General features: G+C 36.8%; 1 protein-coding gene across 1 annotated transcript in view; it reads right to left on the bottom strand.

The window, feature by feature from the left end:
* Positions 1-14,662, bottom strand: part of LOC149780402 (selenocysteine-specific elongation factor-like) — a 39,480-nt gene extending 24,818 nt beyond the window's left edge. The window contains exon 1 of the mRNA XM_089937326.1: positions 14,377-14,662. Within this exon, the coding sequence (XP_089793452.1) occupies positions 14,377-14,656 (280 nt within the window). The 5' untranslated portion in view covers positions 14,657-14,662. The remainder of the gene's footprint in view (positions 1-14,376) is intronic.
* Between the last annotated feature and the right edge of the window lie 8,471 nt (positions 14,663-23,133).

The raw sequence follows: 23,133 nt of genomic DNA, 5'->3' as shown, positions 1-23,133 counted from the left end.
GAAATCTGTACTCCAGGAATTACAAAATCGAGATTTTGTAACAAAGTACTTGTGCTCTCTCTCTCATTTAATCTCACTTCGCTAACCAACTTCATCTGATAACACAGTGTCAAACAGTGTCCAAGATATTGTTGTCCACCTCAACAAACTCTTAATTTCTCGGCATAGATACTGTGAAATACACTAACTGCCGTTCACTACTTTTTACAGTACTCTCCCAATATCCCCTGAAACAAAAGCAGCTATTTTCATTAAATATAACTGCATTATATAAAATTACAAATGGTCTTTAGCATTTCTGAATAATTGAAAATGTATAGTAATAAATCATTCCTGTTATTTTATAGGCAGATTTTTATTTATAATTTGTAAAAGTAGTTCCAGGCTGGGTGTATGATATGGAAATTTTAGGTATGCGATACTGAATGTGTTATATAAAAGTACATCCCAGGTCAACCACGTAATATTAAATGGGCATGCAATAAAATGTTGATTTAAGTTTGCTAGCCACATTTAAAAGTGACTACCGTCAACTTGCCATTGTTTGTACACTTTATGTAAATTTTAATGCTTGCATTATAATATTGTGAGAAACTTTAAATTACTATAGAATGTGGTCTATTATATTTACTCAAGTTTATTCATCACCAAAAAATGTTTATAAACTCTCAAAATCCTTTGTTTGCATCTATTTCCAGAATTTCATCCATGGTTCATGCCCCAAAATCAAAAGCCATGTGATGTGAGAATGGATTGTGACAATCAGGCAAAGGTGCAGAAATCTACGGTTTAAAATATTTCTGTATTATTATTTTCACTGACTGCAATAAAACATATAAATAATGAAAAAAATATCAACAAAAAAAGCATGCATTATTTTGACAAATGTTTTAGGTAAAAAAGAATATGACTTTTTAAAAAAAAATCTTTCATCTTTTTTCATAACAAAGCCTTTTTCCTTCCCTATATAGAAATAATGCAATGAAGAATTTCATATTGTAAAATTTCCCAGTAGATTTGTTTTTCCTAACATATAAGAAGTGCATAGCAACCAATGTTTTAAATTGCCTTGCTGTCTCAAATTCCACTGTGGGTTTTGTAGTTGTAGTTGTTGTAGGGTTTAACACCATTTTTCCAGCACAAGATAGGCTATACATGGCGGCCAGTACAAATGGTGGAGGAAGAACCTGGGAAAACCCTGGAAAGAACCACCGACCCGCGAGAACCTACTGGCAAGCTTTCTCACACACCCACATTATGCCAAATCCGACTCAAACCAACACAGAGGTGAGATGGCAGTGATTCGTAATGGTGAGCGCTTTAGACCACTCATGTCCCCGCTGTGGGTTTTGTACTAATAGAATGGCAAGTGTAACTAACAAGTGAACAGAAGCCCAACCTAGAAAAGCCAACACTTACTACAGGGCCACAGACTTAAAGCAAAACATGATATTAGGTAAAATTTGATATTGCATTATATTCTTGGTTTGATTTAAACATTATTTATTTGCTGAAGTCACCATGGAAAGAACATAAAATCAAATGCAATATACCAGTAGATGACTGAGCAACAAGCATAAGCTTATTTTGCTTGTTTTACTGACCAATCCTAATAAACTGCACATACCAAATTCTGACAGAGCAGTTTGCTATTGGAATCAACTTATAAGCATACACTGCTGAAGGGTAAACTCTTGATCATTGATGATAATAATTAGCTTTATAATGTGACTGATATAAAGCCATAGGATGGGTAAACTCTTCATCATTAATGATAATAACTAACTGTATAATGTGACTGATATAAAGCCATAGGATCACAAAATATTAAAGCATGCTAATGAGATATTAAACGAAATACATATCATCCACAGTCATAACTTTGTGCCTATTCTTAATTCGTGTGCCGTGTTTCTTGCAAACTAACGTGCTTGTTTCAAGATAATGATGTCATCAACTGGGTCACCAGTATTCATCAAGAGTGACAGCAAGTATTTAATAAGCAAAATCAGACAAAAGATACTTCAATGTAATTTAAAGAAATCATAATGAAATTAAATATTTAAAGAAGTCATAATGATATTAAATATTTTGCCTAATATAAAACTTGCCTTCAAGATTTGACCCTGGAGTGTGTATTTTAAGCTAAGGATAAACTGACTGATCACATGTTGGGTTTGTTTACATTTATTGACCAGGAAAACCCACTTTAGGAATTTACACGATGGCAAAGCCAATGTAAATAATTGGTTTTAATCAAGTATGATGCTTGTGCAACATAATACAAATTTAAAATGCAAATGTATATTCACAACGGATTTCATCATTTATGCGTTTACAATTTAATACATACATATTAAGCTGTTGTTGTTGTGGGGTTTAACGTTATTTTTCAGCACACAATAGGCTATACATGGCAGCCAGTATTAATGGTGGAGAAAGAACCCGGGAAAACCCTGGAAAGATTCACCGACCCACGAGAAGCTACTGGCAAGCTTTCTCATATACCCACACTGGCTGAAACCGAGACTCGAACCAGCACAGACAGAGGTGAGATGGCAGTGATCCATAAAAGTGAGCACTTCAGACCACTCGGGACCCCATTATTAAGTAGGAAAGAGAAATAATTTTAATGGTATAGCCTAGAATACACTTTAAGACATGAACCATATTTGTTCAATTGTTTTTATTTGTATATGTTCATCATCAACATTGTATACTTTATTCATGCTATATTGAATTGAATATGTCTTTGAAAGCAAACAAATATGATATAGATGGAGAGGAAATTTGTTCTAATTTCTAAAACGTCTGAAATAAAATTGTGCCCAGCATAATTTTTAAAATATTGTGTTTGTTTAGGTTAAACCCCTTTATTTCAGAGACAAAATACAAACTATAGTCCCACTGGCCTTACCAAAGCATTCACGGCAGTAAAAAGAGCATCTCAGGAGTTTCAAGTGTCAATCCAAACATTTTCGAGACATATTACAAGGAAAAATAGATCCAGACAATGTGAGACATATTACAAGGAAAAATAGATCCAGACAATGTGAGACATTTTACAAGTGACTGTTGGTAAACCTCAACAGCTGAATCTAGAAGAGGCTCCAACATTTGAAAGAAATAGTCAGATATGATATGGAGGTTAGAGATATTGCCACTGACCTTACCATTTGGAGATATTGCCACTGACCTTACCATATAGTTATTGCCAATGACCTTACCATTTGGAGTTATTGCCAATGACGTTACCATTTGGAATTATTGGCACTGACCATGCCATTTGGAGATATTGCCAGTGACCTTACCATTTGGAGTTATTGCCACTGACCATACCATTTTGGAGTTATTGCTACTGACCTTACCATTTGGAGTTATTGCTACTGACCTTACCATTTGGAGTTATTGCCACTGACCTTACCATTTGGAGTTATTGTCACTGACCTTACCATTTGGAGTTATTGCTACTGACCTTACCATTTGTAGTTATTGCTACTGACCTTACCATTTGGAGTTATTGCCACTGACCATGCCATTTAGAGATATTGCCACTGACCTTACCATTTGGAGTTATTGCCACTGACCTTACCATTTGTAGTTATTGCTACTGACCATGCCATTTAGAGATACTGCCACTGACCTTACCATTTGGAGTTATTGCCATTGACCTTACCATTTGGAGTTATTGCCACTGACCTTACCATTTGGAGTTATTGCCACTGACCTTACCATTTGTAGTTATTGCTACTGACCATGCCATTTAGAGATATTGCCACTGACCTTACCATTTGGAGTTATTGCCATTGACCTTACCATTTGGAGTTATTGCCACTGACCTTACCATTTGGAGTTACTGCCATTGACCTTACCATTTGGAGTTATTGCCACTGACCTTACCATTTGGAGTTATTGCTACTGACCATGCCATTTAGAGATATTGCCACTGACCTTACCATTTGGAGTTATTGCCACTGACCTTACCATTTGGAGTTATTGCTACTGACCATGCCATTTGTAGTTATTGCTACTGACCTTACCATTTCGAGTTATTGCCACTGACCTTACCATTTTGGAATTATTGCCACTGACCTTACCATTTTGGAGTTATTGCCACTGACCTTACCATTTGGAGTTATTGCTACTGACCATGCCATTTGGAGTTATTCCTACTGACCATGCCATTTGGAGATATTGCCAATGACCCTGCCATTCTGATTGAAGAAAAAAAATTGGCCATTGATGGAATCACTGATAAATAGTTTAGAGGCTTTATTAAGATATTGCCAGATTTGAAACTTGTCTTACCCTTAGACCAGGAAGCTAAGACAGCTGGTTAATCAAGCATCTGGCAAATATGATGTCGAACCTGACCAAGTACTTACCATGTAAAACATAAAAAGCCAGACTTGATATACAACATTGATGAAAAGGGTTACCATCAACCATACCAGTTCATATGTAGTTGCTGGGAGAGTTCAATCCTCTTGTATTTGTTTGTGGAAAATCAGCAACAGTCACTATTATTTCAAGTTGAAGTGCATCAGGGATTCCAGTTCTCCTTTCTTTGTCTTCACAGGTGAAAGAAAGAGGGCAGAACTTCTGCATGGTGCAAACCCAGGGGCTGAAGCCAGTGTGTCAAGAGACTGGGTGGTCTAAAACTGTAATCTTCCACCATTACCAGGAGCTCTTTGTTTTGCATGATGAACAATATCTCTTTCTTTCAGATGGTACAAAACTCACATTACTATGGGGCTCACAGTACAAAACTCACATTACTATGGGGCTCACAGTACAAAACTCACATTACTATGGGGCTCACAGAATGGGCAAATGAACACAACAGTATTACACACGTCCTCCCACACAAGTCATCTCATTTACCCACTGATGTTGGTTGCTTTGGGCATTTTCAGAGGATTTATAACTCTGAATGCCACAAAAGGATAAGGTGTTACATTGGTGTAGTAACCAAGTACAATGTATATACGATATGGTGCAAAGCTTATGCTCAAGCATTGTTATCTAACCAAAAGTCAGTCTTCAGTTAAACAGGATATCTGTTTTACCCTTATTTAATACCACTGCATCTCATGGCACCAGCATACATTTTCATACAAGAGGACAACATAACTAATCCTGTTCTTGAACACAACACAAAGTATCAAAACAGAAGCAGTAAAGAGGGAGATACAATTTATAACACATTTAATACATCTTATACTCCATAGCAGTAAAGAGGGAGATACAATTTATAACACATTTAATACATCTTATGCTCCATAGCAGTAAAGAGGGAGATACAATTTATAACACATTTAATACATCTTATACTCCATAGCTGTAAAGAGGGAGATACAATTTATAACACATTTAATACATCTTATACTCCATAGCAGTAAAGAGGGAGATACAATTTATAACACATTTAATACATCTTATACTCCATAGCAGTAAAGTGGGAGATACAATTTATAACACATTTAATACATCTTATACTCCATAGCAGTAAAGAGGGAGATACAATTTATAACACATTTAATACATCTTATGCTCCATAGCAGTAAAGAGGGAGATACAATTTATAACACATTTAATACATCTTATACTCCATAGCAGTAAAGAGGGAGATACAATTTATAACACATTTAATACATCTTATACTCCATAGCTGTAAAGAGGGAGATACAATTTATAACACATTTAATACATCTTATACTCCATAGCTGCAAAGAGGGAGATACAATTTATAACACATTTAATACATCTTATACTCCATAGCTGTAAAGAGGGAGATACAATTTATAACACATTTAATACATCTTATACTCCATAGCTGTAAAGAGGGAGATACAATTTATAACACATTTAATACATCTTATACTCCATAGCAGTAAAGAGGGAGATAAAATTTATAACACATTTAATACATCTTATACTCCATAGCTGTAAAGAGGGAGATACAATTTATAACACATTTAATACATCTTATACTCCGAATAGACTTACATATGGATTATGACATTCAAACTGCTTTATCATATTTTTCGTATGGAAAATAATTCTCCAAGAGTACGAAAAGTAGTGTGCAAATTATTTCTTTTTGGGAAAGTGATCGTGTATGAACAAATATAGGATCCCACATTGAGTATTTTAAACAATTACATGATCGTCAGTATTAAAAGTTAACACAGATCAGAGGTAATTGCGCTAAAGCAGCATGCACCAGTAATGTATGTTGTGTGTAATATATGTTGTTTAAATTTAATTACATATATGTACATTAGAATTTACAAGTTAGAAGATGAATAACCATGACAAAGACATATTCCAACACAATTTTCTTCTTGCACCTAATGATCAAATAATATGTATGCCCCATTGAGAGACAGACAGACAGACAGAGATGTCTTCACGATTGTAAATCTGTAGTTCACTCACCTAATTGGCAAGTCCTTCTATTGCTTGTTTCCACTGTCATTATTAAAAGAATCACATGGCTTTGTAGTGGTACTTACATGCTAATTATTCAGTCATTTCAAGATAACGCCTGTTTGAGGCCAAGATTCTGCAGACCAGATCAGATTAGCGAGGCTACCAATAGGGATAAGAGGCTACCCATGGGTATTATGAATACCATACCATATAGTTAGAGGAAATGCCAGGTGTGTGTGTGTGATTTAGATTTTTAATGTAGCTTTAACAATTGTTCAGTCATATCGCTACGATGTCTGCAATGTGGCAGTTTATAGTGATATCTAGAATTGGGGCATCATTCCGCATGATGTCCCACACAGTCGTGTTATCCTGACACCAGTCCAATCAGTCCTAACACTAAACTCTTAATGCTAAGTGCCTAGCAAGGCAGCAGTTAGTACCATTTTTGTAAATCTTTGGTATGACTCAGCCGGGGATCGAACCCATGACCTACTCCATCCAAGATGGTTGCTCTAGCCATGAGGCCACCGGAACGGTTGAAATGCCAGGTAATAACTATTGTAATAACCAGTGACATTTCTGAACTTGCTGATGAACAGACACCAGTTTAAAATACATCTGGCATGAGCAAAGATAAAAAAATTGTCACCTAAGTACAAGAGTAAATGCACTTGAAACAAAAGTTTAATTGTTGGGAATGGAGAGGTTGTACTTGCAAAGAAAACTAGACAGTATGCAAAATGTTTATTCTTGGGGTTTAACCTAATGGAGACTGCATGGCTATAACTACTGTGAATATTTAAACCCTGAAGGAGTTTGGTATGTATTTTCATAGTTGACATTTACTGTTTCATTTATTAATGTTTTCTCTCTTTGACAAAAGCTTCAGCAACACAGGGGCAATAAGTTTTAAAAAAAAAGAAAAAAATCCATGAAGAGCCAAACTTTCTCTTTTTCATATATCGGACCATATTTCATTTCGATCACAAGGTGCAAAAAGATAAATGCGATGGAATACACATGCATCCTTATTTCTGTATCTCTCTTTCCCTTCACCCCACCCCCCGAAAATGCATTTTAGTATTAATGACGCAATTTCCCTATTGACGGTAATCTGAAATAGCATACAGTGATCCTTTTATTATTTATGAAACCAAAGTTATTATAATTTAATTCCCCACAGCATCAAGAGTTTTATACTATCTGTAACTCAATAAATTTTCAGGTCAGCATCATTATATGTACCTAAAAGTACATAATACATTTAAAATACTTTGTGTGAAACAAATAAGGTACTTTTAGTTACATTTAGTGATTCTGATGGGAAAGGTTACGGAGTTACAGGTAGGATACAATTTGTGATGCTGTGTGGAACGAAGTGAAAACACAATCCGAGGTGTTGATCTGGCCTTGTCTTATACTCAGCATCGACTTATATAAGGATGAAGGATGGAAAGGTTGCCAAATTTGCCGATTGGACTTATACTCTGCATCGACTTATAGGCTGGCAAATACGGTACTGTTGAGGTCTGTTTAAAAAAAATTCTGTTAAAAATCGAATGTCTGAAATTAACATGAATTTTTTCCCAATTGTATCGATGACCATTTTATTTATTTATTTCAATGTTAAATTTTTAATTTTTAATCAATAAAATAGAACTTTTTCTGTTTGTCTGTCTCTCTCTGTGAATTATATCAGTTAAGCAGAAATCCACATATTTTATCCATGCACTGCTACAAATATTAACTAAAGAATGCATTATGTATTTATGAAATGGCATAGTGCTGTCTTTTTTCTCTAATCATAAATTCATCAAACATGAAGACTATACATGTCATATGTATTTACAAGATACTTACAATGAAATACATTAAAAATACAAAATATTTATAAATTCTCCACTCCGATTAAAATCAGATCTCCACTGTTCTACATGAAGATCTAACATCAACTACTTAGGGGCTATGTTCTGGTGACCTTTGAATTAGCCAATGGAAAAGCAGATTTCTGAAATTCGAAAGTGGATCAAACTGTTCTGCACACACTGATGCTCTTCAACCATACTGCTCAAAAAAGTCAAATTATAAGTCTTCAGTTGATTCCCTGATAAAATTGACAATAATAGTAACAGCATAAGTCACAGGAACATGACCCCTAAGTTGTCATCAAATCTTCATGTAGGACAGTGAAATCTCAGTCCAATCAACAAATATCAAAATCTCAGTCCAATCAACAAATATCAAACTCTCAGTCCAATGAACAAATATCAGAATCTCAGTCCAATCATCAAATATCAAAATCTCAGTCCAATCAAAAAATATCAAAATCTCAGTCCAATCAACAAATATCAAAATCTCAGTCCAATCAACAAATATCAAAATCTCAGTCCAATCAACAAATATCAGAATCTCAGTCCAATCAACAAATATCAAAATCTCAGTCCAATCAACAAATATCAAAATCTCAGTCCAATCAACAAATATCAAAATCTCAGTCCAATCAAAAAATATCAAAATCTCAGTCCAATGAACAAATATCAGAATCTCAGTCCAATCAACAAATATCAAAATCTCAGTCCAATCAACAAATATCAAAATCTCAGTCCAATCAAAAAATATCAAAATCTCAGTCCAATCAACAAATATCAAAATCTCAGTCCAATGAACAAATATCAAATAAAAATAGATTTAAAGATGATATCATTCAAGATACATACGCATAAACATATATTCTATATCAAGACATTAAATCTATTTTAAGCAAATGTGTATCTATTTACCAATCTCCATTTTAAACTCTCTCCGTCACTTTATCTCCATCTATTGTCTATTGATTAATGTAATTATATGGTAAAAACAAGCAAGTTGTTCATGTAAAGTGCACAACTACAGATAAAATTAACACAAAAATGTTTCATCATTTTTTGTTTTATATAAAAGAAATAGGAAGATGTTAATATATACCTAGTCGATGCTGGCACAAGCCAGTCCAATGCCACTTGACATCCATGTCACTGGCATGAACCATAGTCCTACCTTGTAAAAGATCTACCCTGATATTTGTTTTGAGGGTCAATGTCTTACTGGTGAAATTATTATTCTGATGTCAACTAACATCGTAACAAAGTCAAATTTTCAGGAATATCTCACACACTTTGCAGCCCATATCAATGCTTTTCTACAAAGTAAAGTCATAATGTTTTAGTCAGACTTTACTTAGTCTGATGGCTTTTTTCTAATAAATTCAAATTCTCACACAAGCAAATAGACCGGTTATCAAGTTCCATTGGCCTACATTTCAGTTGGCTGGAATGCAAAGGAAGCCAGGAAGGCCAAAATCATTGGCCTACATTTCAGTTGGCTGGAATGCTAAGGAAGCCAGGAAGGCTAAATTCATGTTAAGCCGAATATGATTACAAAATAAATTAATATGAAAGAAAGTGTTTAGATTTCATTCAAGAGTCATATCATTCTTTAAACTGATTTTGATCGCATTCCAGCCAACTGAAATGTAAGCTAACGAAATATGAGAACAAATAAAGGATCTGAAACACTTCTTGACAAACACAAAGGATCAACTGATTCACACTGATTGGACATTTGACCTCAGAAACTTTTATGTAACATTGTCGGTGTACAACAGAGTGCTGTGAAGAAAAATACCAATGACCATCCTATCTTTCTCGGTCCTCTAATTCTTCAAAAAGATGCGTCGTATAAAACATACAAATCATTCTGGGAACATGTGGTAACAGAACTTGAAAGTGATGTGGAGACTATTGAAATGTGAATATCGGAGAATAGCGAATTTGGCACAGATGACGAGAAAGCTGTTACCAAGGCTATCGAAAACATGTTTCCTCCTGCAAGACAATATTTGTGCACAAAACATCTAAAAGACAAGACAAGGTAGGAACTGAAAAGGTCGAGCATGATACAGTCATGAGGCCTCTCTTTGGCACCAAAGGTATTGTGGATGCCAATACTTCCATGGAGTTTGAAAGCTGCTCTGAAAAACGAGCAATTAAAAAAAGAAAAGTAAACAGCTTCAAAGAAAACTATGTAAATAGTCTAAAACCAAGACTTAGAAATTTCATGTTTGAACCATACTGGCAGATCAATGGAAACAAACAATGGAGCAATAACACTGCAAAGTCCATCAACAGCATTTTCATTTATAGGCCACCTTCAATAGCATTTTCATTTATAGGCCACCTTCAATAGCATTTTCATTTATAGGCCACCTTCCAACAAAGCAATTTGGAATGATAACTTTTTGAAATGAAAAATGTTCTAGCACAGGAGAAAGAAACATATATACTAGGAGATATAAATAAGGACCTTCTCAATACTCAAATAAGGAACAACTGGATGGAATTTATCGAATCATTAGGCCTGGACCAGCTGGTAGTTTAAATTTGCTACGCTCCCAGGTAAGCAACTACCATGTGTCACTAAGCATGGTTCACCTCTGTCTGCATGGGCTCAAGTCTCAGATTTGGCTAATGTGGGTATGTGAAAAAGCTTGCAAGTACTGTATCTACTCGCATATAAGCCCGTTCGCGTATAAGCCAACCCACCCAAACTGAATTGGTTAAACTGTTATAAAGTGCATGACCCGCATATAAGCCGACCCATAATTTCTAGACTACTGGTACATCACAAGATGCATAAAGTGAGTTCTGAATATGTTTATTTAGGCAAATCACATTATTAAATAAAATGAAAGTAAGAAAGCTAATTTATATGTTGAAATAAAAATAATTCTAAAGTGTTAAGTCTTAATGGAAATTTAATTAATCCTCATTCTAAAATCATGAATTATAAAAGTTCTATCATTTTTAGAATCCTTCAAAATCTGGCTCTGTATCAGACTCGCCAAACAGTTCACGAAACTCGGCTTCTGTTACGGGCATGCTTTCATCATATACATTGTCACTGTCATCATGGTCATCTGATAGTGTGTCATTCTCCTTCTCGCTCTCCTTGTCATTGGTGGATTGAAATATAGCATCATCTTCTGTTCCATCCATGGCATTGCTGATACAGCACTTCGTGAATGATTTTGCAATCATTTCTGATGGAATTGAGTCCGACGCTTCTTTTACCCACTTGGCGACCAAATCGATGTCAGGCCTCATTAAATTCCTGCCTTTTGTCATTTTCACAGCCCCTGAACAAACCCATTCTGCTCACATCTTTCGTAACTTGTCCTTAAAAGGTTTGTCAAGGCAGACATCAAGAGGTTGTAACACTGACGTTAAACCTCCTGGTATCACAGCCAGTGTTGTTTTCATTTTCTTTGCGGCCTTTTTTACTTCATTGGTCTTACTTCAATTGATCAAAATATGATTGGTTTAAGCATGGACATTATTCAAGTATTGTGACAGTTTATAACTTTGAGCAGAAACCATGTCCACTACCATATCTCATTAAACAATACATCTGAGAGTCGGCATGTATTAGTAAAGTCATTGGCATTGTGCAACAAAACAAATATATTATCCCCGAGGCATTTACCACAGATTAAGCATATGGTAGCTATTGTACGACACTCTACCGCTAACAAACCACTTTGCCTTACAAACAACTAAACAACAGTAGTATATAAACTGTGGCTGCCGATTACTTCTAAAACACCTGTTAAAGAAATCCCACAAATTATATTGTTTTACAATTACTCACACTGACTCATATATTGCCGTTATTTACCCTTCCTAAGCGTGCGCGCAACAAACCCCTATGGAGCCTCTCGCTATTGTTCCTTTAAGACTATCATATATATATTTCTACTCTCGATCAAAATGTTTGTCGTATATACCTTCAGTATCGTAATTCTTTTATTTTTTTATGTAGATTCTTTTCATATTTACACTGAAATAAGCAAAGCGTGCATTTGTACAATACCGTAGAGTTTAATGATTACTGATTAGCTAAGGGGTAAATACTTGACTGGAGATTACTAATATGGCAGTTTTTTTTGAAAATACACGTATCACTGTGGCTCAAATAACACGTATGGCTGCATTTTCTGGTGGATGGACATCTGTCAAATAGACGTCAAGTATGTTAAAACATGTTTTTCATTCATTATCCTACCACTTAAGTTAAAAAAAAAAATATTTGTTTCACTTCACGACAGCACAAATATTATGAGCCATGTGGCATCATTAGGCATGTCATCTCATCTTCGGCGATCGACAGAAACAATAAATACTGGAAATAGAGGGAAAAAAGCTTTAAAAATTTCAGACTTGGACCTTGGCCCGCAGATAAGCTGACCCCCCTTCTTCCAGGCCTTATTTTTTTCCTAAATTGTTCGGCTTACACGCGAGTATATAAGGTAGCTTCTTGAGGGTCGGTGGTTCTTTCCAGGGATTTCCCGGGTTCTTCCTCCACCATTAATACTGGCCGCCATGTATAGCCTATCATGTGCTGAAAAATGGCATTAAACCCTACAACAACAACAAACAAATAATACCCAAAAGACACACTGATGCATTGTTTTTAAATATATGGAATATCTATGCGACATTTCTAGATTATACAAGCATTTCACATCAAATAAGCAGAGTGTAATTTTATGCACTAAACAAAATGTAAGAAATGGTCACTTACTATATACACCCCTCTCTATTTAAAACGTGAATCACATATAAGAATACTTCGACATTATTTAATGGGTGGGTGGGTGGCAGTTCCCTAGGAAAATGTAATTGTTTATAGCTTTTAATTAAAGAAATGTATTATTCATATAGTATCAACCAGTTCCCTTCAATAACACAACTCTAATGAACATAATGCATTCTTATATGTTCTAAACTATCATTCAAAATTAAGATTTGTTTGTAAAACGGACACTGAAATAAACTTATAAAGTTTCTCTCCTCTTTTCTTAGCTTTGTTACCGATTAAAACATCGGAATTAGAAAAGGTTAATAAAATCACTAATGCATTATACCTCCCCCCCCAAAAAAAAACCCCAAAGAAAACATGGATACATTGTTTTTAAATTTATGGAATACATATTAAACATTTATAGATTCTACATGCATAAGATCACATCAACTAAGCAGAGTGTAATTTTGTGCGCTAAACAAAATGTAAGAAATAGTCACTTTCCTACATACATCCCTCTCTGTGTGTATGTTAAAACATCAATCAAATAAAAGAATACTTCATCGGCTTTATTTATTGGGGTGGGGGTGGGGTTGGCAGTTCCCTTGGAATTGGCAGTTCCCTTGGAATTTTCATCTCAAAATATTGAGGGTATATCTATCGGTGATGAAATGCAAGCAATTTGTGTATTATAGTGTTCTAGAAAGATTCATCAAATTTGATTATATGATTTATACAGTCTGCAAGCTTAAGCACCACTGTGACAAAATATTGGAATGCACATCTGTATTCAGATGAACAAATTTAACGTCTGGTACAGTTTTCAGTAAGAACAATAATACAAACAATATCACTGAATGCCATTACACCGGTTCGCCTTGTCCGAATGGATATTTTTAGAAACTGATATCACTGCATGTGACGTTTCACAGAAGTAAAAAGTACAAGCGCCGTTTGAGTAAAAAGATGCAACCACCCACCCCACAAACGATAACTCTTTGCCACTGTGGTCGATTAGCTATTAGCTTAAAACATTTCTTGGATTTTTAATTTTCAATACTGGGGCATTAAAGATAAATTAAACGATCTTTGTAGGGTCAAGTGATAAAAGAATTTCAGCTGTAAATTATAATTTGAGGTGTCGTGGGGTGTTTTCAAAACTTGGGGTCTTTCCTCTGGCGATGACTGACAAGGAAAAAACAAACGTTTTGTCGAAATACGTTTTCGATAGCGATTACGCTGATCTTTTATCACAACCGTCCATATATCTAAGATGGGCTTGAAACTTCAGAGAAAATTTGGGCTAGCAGTTATGCATACCCCCAATAACTGTTCTGATAAGTGATGCATGGCCTGGGCAGTCGACCAGAGTGTATTGAATTTCATTGGCTTCTGTTTGCAGATCATCTAGATGTGCTGGTGCCCTCACTCTGAATGACGAAAAACCCAAGTCTAGGGTAATTCCTCTCTCTTTGCTCTGAGGATTCTTATCAAAGCATGCTGTACTAGCAGTTGTACTTAGAGCTTTTGATAAACTTGTTTTCCCGCTGTCAACATGTCCCAAAATACCCACATTAAAGTTGAAAGTAGGCGCCGCCATGATGATATCACGTGGAATCTAAGTATTAGTTCTGCGCATGATTGTTCCGAATCCGTGCATGATACAAACACTTCAAATAAAAAAAAAATAACCTTACATGTCGAGCAGTGGAGTAATAGAAACGCATTGCTTGGAAGTTTTAATGTTTTGCACAGATATGTTATTTTGTTTTTTTTTTTTGGGGGGGGGGGGCACCAGACAGATGCCTCCCCCCCCAATCTTAGCCAAAGCTTATAAAGGTTTATATATATTTGTTACCCCCAAAGGTGTGTTGTTTGTGGGTTTTTTAAAATATTTTTTTTTTAAAATAACTTTTAAAAAAATAGTCTTTATTTAGAAATTTGGAGTAGGGTATTTCTAAGTTTCCCTAGTGTGTCTATAGGGTTGCTCCTCCGAGAGTGATTTCTATTATCCTCTCGGATTTCCTTCCCTAGTATTTTGTCGACCTTGCTAGGGTCACCTACGTCCCATGTTTGCTTATGTGTGTATGCTATATGTTCTAATTGCTATTTTTTTTTTGTTTTCATGTTGGGACAGCAGTTATGCCAAATTTATTGAAACCCAGTTGTCTTATTTTCTCCCGTGTTTTTGTATTTACATCGGGAGTGTTTACTTAAAATTTAGAATTTGGCGGAGTGTTATTTTGCATATTAAATTGAAACTCTAATGGTTTATGTGTGTGTACCTAAATTTTTTCACTCTTGCATATCAAATAAGATTGAGACTATGCTCGAAATGGGGTCTATACTTTCTTTATTTGTGTACGTCTCCATCTCGACCATGTCCATCTTTTATTTGAATATTATGCCAAAAAAGCCAGAATTGTTTCTACCTGTAAAAGGTCTTCCCTTTCGGGGTACTTTGCACAGTATGGAAACTGTAATATTGTTAGTAGGATATAGAAAGAAAGAAAAAAATAATAAAATAAAAAAATCTAATTAAAATGTTATATTTGAAAGTCTAGTCCATGAGGGTTCTTTTCCAGACTCTTTCATGGGCCTGTTCACTTCGCGTAGCGCCATATAACGTAGCCCCACGACATCCTTATCTGTACTTTCCTCATGTGGACATTTTCGTTTTTATCTATAATAATAAACTGACCACATTCATTCATGGTTGAAACTATAAAGTTAGTTATTTGATATAGGGTGTTTTTATTGTAGTTTCCATCGAGGTATAAGATATTCTGTGGCTTATATATATATATATATATATATATATATATATATATATATATATATATATGTTAGGTGGATATAAATTGGGCAAACTAAATAAAACATCTGCATGTAATATAGTAACGCAGTAGTTAATATGGGCTGAGCAGAGTACACTCACTCACTTGACCCCGCCCCTTGGACAAACCCTATCCCTAGGATCAACACCAGAATCACCAATTATGGAAACAAACCCCCCACCCCCACCCCCACCCCATAACAACAGCTGCAGTGGTTATTCCCGAATTCAACATACAAATGGGATCCAGATTACCACTGATCTACTTTCACCAAAGAGTTTTGGGCAATAATAGAATAATTAAAATGGATTAAAGACCAAAGAATTCCAAAAGCAGTTATCATCAGCGACTCAGTGTAATAGAATCCATCAAATCTCACAGTACCAAATCAAGAGAACAATTCTTGGCTAGAGCTTTCTATATGCTTAAGGAATTAGCCGCAGCGGATCAGAAAGTTGAATTCATGTGGATACCCTCGCATATAGGAATCCCTGGTAATGAGCTAGCCAACAAAGTCGCAAAAAACATGTTAGGGAACCCTAACTCTGCCCCAATCAGATATAGCATAACAGAACCCCAAAGGATAAAAATAAACTATATTAATCAGAAATGGCAGGAGCACTGGAACTCCACTGCCAAAGGCAGGATACTCTATTATATTATAAAAGAGCAAATAGGTCCATCAAACCACCCAAAGTGAACAGCTCGGACCAAAAAAATTATCAATCGCATCGTCACCGGAAAAAAACAAAATTAGCAGGAGGTTTTGGCAAACATCCAGGACCCAAGCCTACTAATATCAATTGCTATCACTGCAAAACAATTGAAGACCTGCCACGTATATTCAATAGCTGCTCAAAATATCAGGAAGATAGAATGGAATTTCAAAAAGCCCCCAAAAATTGGAGACACTACGACTTACGCAGATTTCATTAAAAATAACAAGGCGAACATAAATATGACCTACCAGAAACATACATAAATTCCTAGACACATACAAACTGAAATAAAAATATATAAACACCCAAAAAACATCAAATAAACAACCCGACCTCACTTAAAAATAAATTTCCATTAGCAGATGGGCACCAGTAGTGAATGGGGCCACCCTAGGGACAATGGGACTTAGCATTAAAAACACCCCTGGGCCACTCTAGGGACAATGGAAATTTAACATGGAGAAAAACGCTGGGTCACTTTAGGGACAATGGGAATTTAACATAGAGTTTGGGCTTGTCTAGGGACAAGGGGAATTGAACATGGGAATAGAGTTTGGGCTTGTCTAGGGACAAGGGGAATTGAACATGGGAATAGAGTTTGGGTTTGTCTAGGGACAAGGGGAATTGAATATGGGATTTTTTTATTTTTTTTAAAAAAGTTTTTTTAAATTTAAATTTAAATTTAAATTTAAAAAAGGGTAGGCAATTGAAAGGCTATCTCTTTTCGAGAAATATAAGTAGTGAATGGGGATGGTATGAGTGCGTGAGTGTACGTTCTTAAGTAGTGAAGTGGGATACCCTAGCGTCAATGGGAATTAGCATTACAGAACCCCTTGGGACAATCTGGCGTCAATGGAAAATTAACATGGAGAAAAATCGTGGGACAATCTAGCGTCAAGGGGAATTTAACATGGGAATAAATCGTGGGACAATCTAGCGTCAAGGGGAATTTAACATGGGAATAAATCGTGGGACTGTCTAGCGTCAAGGGGAATTGAATATGGGATTTTTTTTTTTTTTTAAAAATTTTTTTTAAATTTAAAAATTTAAATTTAAATTTAAAAAAAAAAAGGGGTAGGCAATGGAAAGGCTATCTCTTTTCGAGAAATATGGCTGGCCCTGAAAAGGGCCTTTGGGTTTTCTTCTTCTTCTTCTAATTTCTTCTTTTTCTCCACCAAGTTCTTATTTGATCTCCTACACTCTTCTTCCCTTTCTTTTTTTTTCTTCTCCTCCTCTTCTTTCTTCTCTTCCTCCTCTTCTTTCTTCCTCTTTTCATTTTCTTCTTCTTTTTCAATTTTTTCGTTCCATTTGCGTATTCTTATTCTTTCCTCTTCATCCTCCTTCTCCTCCTTTATCTCTTTCATGACACCACTAATCTTGTCCTTTGCTTTTCTTAAGTTATTAATTTCCATCTTTACACGATGGGGACTATAGAAATAATGGTCTTCAACGAGTCTTATTAGCATCTGTTCCATTATTCCTAAGTTGTCTAAAACGTCTTGCAAGGTTTGTATTTTGTCCATTTGGTTTGACGCCATCTTCTTTTTATTCTTTGCAGAATGGTTTGAACAACGAACACTGTGGGTTCTTATAGTGAAAGCGCGGACGTGAAGGAAAACATCCCCTAAAAACATAAAATTCATCTTACCTAGATCATGACCTAACATCGCGCGTACGTGAAGGAAAACATCCCCCTACTTTCTCATTTCATATAATATAACCACAACTATACTCTCTACATACGCTAAGAATCAATAAATAAACCCATAATCTACTATTCGCACAAACTTACTTCAGCATTTACAAACACAAACACACAAACTTACTTCAACATTTACAAACACAAACACACAAACACATACACTTCCACTATTAATAAAGAGTTAGTGTTTATATTCACACTACTCTACCTACACACATTGGCAAATCGATCGTTATTTCTTTTCTAGAGTATTGGGTAGCCCTGAAAAGGGCTGTTTTGTTTGGAACTTCATGGACACCTGGTTAATGGTGGCACCTTCCAGGCCTGGCGCCACATACACATCTTATCCCCCAGTTACTTTTTACCTTTTGGGGGGAGAGAGCAGAGGCAGGATATGTCGCTTCAGAATCCCAATTTTCGCTCTCTGGGATTCTGAAATTTTTTATTCTCTCCTTTTCCTCCTCCTCTTCTTTGTATCTTCTCTCCTCCTCTTTGTATCTTCTTTCCTCTTCTTCTTTATATCTTGTCTCCTCCTCTTCTTTGTTTCTTCTTTCCTCCTCTCTTATCCTTCCCTCCTCGACAATGGCTTCCGCGGCCAGTTCATTTAATATGCGCCTGGCATATTCCAGATGCACATGAAGTTCCAACAGTTTCTCCAGTCTCGTGTTCATTTTTTGGTGTTGATCAATCAATAAGGGTAGCTGGACTGCCGAACGAGTTTCAATTTATACTGAAAGCGCGGACGTGAAGGAAAACATCCCCTAAAAACATAAAATTCATCTTACCTAGATCATGACCAAGAAACAACAACAACGCGCGGACCTAAAAGAAACACTCACTCACTTTTTTATGCTACCCATCACTATTGTAAAATTTTTTATAAATCACTTCAATAGACATAAGCAAAGCAATCCAATCTAACCCCAAATATACACCTCAAACACCAAAAAAGACATAATTTTAATCTACTATCCACACCAACCTACTTTATCACTTACAAACACAAACACACAAACACATACCCTCACATTTTTTATAAAAGAGTTAGTGTTTATTTTCACACTACTCTACCTACACACATTGGCAAATTGATCGTTATTTCTTTTCTAGAGTATTGGGGTAGCCCTGAAAAGGGCTGTTTTTTTGTTTGCTATGGCATTCTTTTTTAGTTTCTAAGAATGCGATGTCCTCTGAGGATAGACTTTCTGGCGATAGGTCTGCTTCTTCGGAAAGAGAAGAAGAACTCTTTAGTGTCGATACGGCAATCGACAAAGCCTCTGTCAGCTTCAGGTTGTTGCTGCTGCTGTTGCTGCTGTTGCTGTTGTTGCTGCTGTTGCTGCTGTCTCTGAAGTCTGTACTTCTCTGTCCATTCTTCTTTTTCACTGTTCATTTCTTCTCTGAAGAGTTCTTCTATCAGGTCTTCAGTGATTTTTAACATTCTCACATTCTCTATTTCTTCTGGCTTCGGTATCAGACTGTGTCTGACCCTATGCAGATTCACGTAGGCTTCGTTGAGCTTAGCTAGTTTGGAGCACATCTTCTTAGGAGGATGAGTCGACAATGGATGGTTAGACTGGAAACAACCCCGGTTCTTAAAGTCAAAGCGCGGACGTGAAGGAAAACATCCCCCACACGGTTTTCTAGTCGCAACGTTCAGTGAGTGTCATGAGAGGGACAGTAAGAAATGAAAGAGCATCAATCCAACATTCTTATAGCTAAACAAACCACAAAGGCATTTTTTTCAAAACACAACATTTTTTATTCAAAAATCACTTAACACTAAACAACAACTCTAACATTTTTAACAATAATCCAACACTATAGCATCAAACAATTTTTTTCAAACCACAAACTTTTTTCTCAATTTACCATCTACTTTAAACAGGGCTGACAACGTTGTGAATGAAATTGTGATTTCCACTGTTGGAAATCATTAGGCCATTGATGGACACTACGTTTCCTAGCTTGAGACAAAAGATAAGCATAATGGTCACAAAACCATCGATCTACTTTCACATCATTTCTTGAAGAAGAACGAGCATCAAAATGAGTCACTAAATGTTCTAAGGAATAGCCCAGGCTGCGATGATGCAGAAAATACACACAGTACTGTCCACACACCAAGGAATCTGTGCCTTGTAATTTCACATTATTGAATCGGGTGGTTTGAGCATTTCTTCTCATAAAGTCAATGATATCGTCTTCCAAAGGGGGCAATCCGTACGAATCGAAATATTCCACACATCCTTCTTGAGGAAAGTAAACGGCTACCCAGTGGGTTCCTGGGAGATGACTGTCGTCCGTGTTGATCACGTAAGCTTGATGGTCTTTAGGTTTGCGATGAGGAAGTTCATATTTAGCACAGACGACAGGATTCCAAGAAGCCGTATACGAACTGTGGTTCAAAAGGTAATAAAGTTCCCAGGTATCCATGTTTTTTCTTCTTCTTCACAGGTAATAATAAGTCGTCAATTCGATCCTGACTTTTTGCTTGAAAATGTCTGACGAATAAACGGTTATTCGTTTTGTTTCCTCACTCTGATTCAGGAGAGCTTCGATACGATGGATCTCTTGAGTGGTTAATGGTGGACAAGAATGTTCACGCAAGTCTTTATACCACTGGTGCAACACGTCTTTGTTCGAGATGAGACTCCAAGCTTCGTCCAGATACTCGTCCAATTTTTCTTCTTGACTTCACATCAGGCATTTATCGTATTGAATTTGACTGGGATGATCGTTTTGACATCCATAGCAATTTTTCTTGATCAATTCCGTCATTTTATCGACCAAGTGTTTGGCAAAACAGGAGACTAAATTGGCTTCTTGTTCTGGCCATCTTGACTTCATCATGATCACTTCTTCTTCTTCCACAGTCTCCTTACATTTCATGTCCAAAGTTTCTCCACTAGGTAAAGAGGGATAACAGTCTTCCGTGGTTTCTAGTAATCTAGAATGACTTCTCTCAAACTGTTGATTTCTATGGTATTATCGAATTCGGCGTACAGGATGACGTTCACTGTGTTCCCTGCATCCAGTGGACTCGCAAACTGAATTTCCACACGAATCTGGCCTGATTTGATAGGGTGGAAATGTCCCTCGTCGCTGCCTTGGTCTGGAGTGAAATCGAAAGCCCACAAAGCATAGCCTCCTGCATAATCGTCGTACGTAATGCCGTGACTGGTGTTGGTTCCTAACTGTCCGGTAGCTTCGTACAGGGACAAGTACGATCTCAAATAATTCTTTGCTGCACCAAAGTTAGGCTCGAAAGGTCGGGTACACAAGGTCTTGCCATCGCGACTGACTTCGATCTTGGACACATTGTAATGCTTAAACTCAAAAGGATTTTCGTTGTAGACACCATTGAAAGCTGAATTCTTGACGATACCAACAATCAAACGTTTGGGTAACTGTCCTTGGAACAGATGATCTTCGATCATGGATCGCTGTCCAGCAGGAATGGTGAACGTTTTCACTTCTACGCGTCGTATCGGATACTTGGCGGTTGTTCTGCTCAATGTCTGACTGATGTCGTTACCTACTTTAGGTAACACTTCCACACGACGCACGTAGAGTCTGGCTTCTTGGATGATAGCTTTGTAAGTTGCATCAGCAGCAGCCATCAAATGGAAAGCAGCACTACTGCGATTCAGTCTCAGGCGGACATCCACCCCGTTCAGCAAATACTTTTCTTGTAACCACATGTCCAAATGCAAACGATCCATCAGTTCTAAACTACGACTTCCAGCAATTTTCTTTTGTCGTTCTACAAATCCCGTTGGATTTGAAGCATACCCAGCAAGTGTAATGCCGTTGAACTTAGTCGCTTGGTCAGGTTTCCATACCACGCAAGCATCCAGATAAGTATTCTTGGCTTCTTTTCCGTACGTCAAGAGATTTTCCAGGTACGCTCGATAAGGGTAAGTATCCATGCTGCTGCTGACCAGTTTGTTATTCAAGTACAAGTCCACTTCGCTGAACAAGGAATGCATGAAATTGTTGACGGGAGCTACTGCTTCATCAGCGTCTATGTTAGCGGGAGGTGTTCCTTCCATCACTTTCACTTTCAAGTACAAGTAACTGCTATTCAGATCGATGTAATCTTCGGGCTGTCCTTTGATTTCAAACTCGATGGGAGCGGAATCGGTCAATGAGGAGACCGGGTGAAATTCCACCCACTGGGATTCTTGCATCGTCATCATGGTGGGGGGCATGACAAACATATCCAGTTCCGTCTTGGAACAAGCACATGACTCTCGGTGCATCATTTTTTTTGTTGCTGTGTCTCAATAATCGAAAACGTCTAAGTCTCGAACGGTTCTTCTTTTCTTGGCCTTTCTAGCTTGAAGTCTGGTGAAAGGGTGTTTTCTTCGTCGTCTCTTTCTGCCTTGTCCTTGCTGAATGCCTGACTCGGTAGCGTGCAGGGCATTTATAGGTGTGTCTCGTCGGCCTAAAATGTCTTTACCCGTTTGCAGCAAGACATTTTTGCCTGCCCTCATGAAGGCTTCTTTAGGGTTTTGTTTGTCGATGATGACATTTTGGAGAAATTCTTTGCCTTGCGTCAGTGCCGCATCTTTCAAGGCGTGCAATCCGCGTGTCACCATCGGTTTCAACACTGGGGCCACCGAACGAAAGGCCGATTTTAACATATCTCCTAAACCGTGTCCTCGCTGTCGAGCCACCCCTCGGTACACTGGATACATGACTTACTTACGAGTCGTGAGAGAACCGTTTTCGAAAATGGAGTTTCACCGTGACTTTTCCTTTGGTGAATGGAATATTTTGTCCCAAATTTCCTTTTATAGTAATGTTGACCGTGTCC

This window comes from Sinohyriopsis cumingii, chromosome 16, assembly GCF_028554795.1.
Source record: "Sinohyriopsis cumingii isolate HCF-2022 chromosome 16, ASM2855479v2, whole genome shotgun sequence".
Classification (NCBI taxonomy): domain Eukaryota; kingdom Metazoa; phylum Mollusca; class Bivalvia; order Unionida; family Unionidae; genus Sinohyriopsis; species Sinohyriopsis cumingii.
This window is presented reverse-complemented; position numbering and strand designations above follow the sequence as displayed.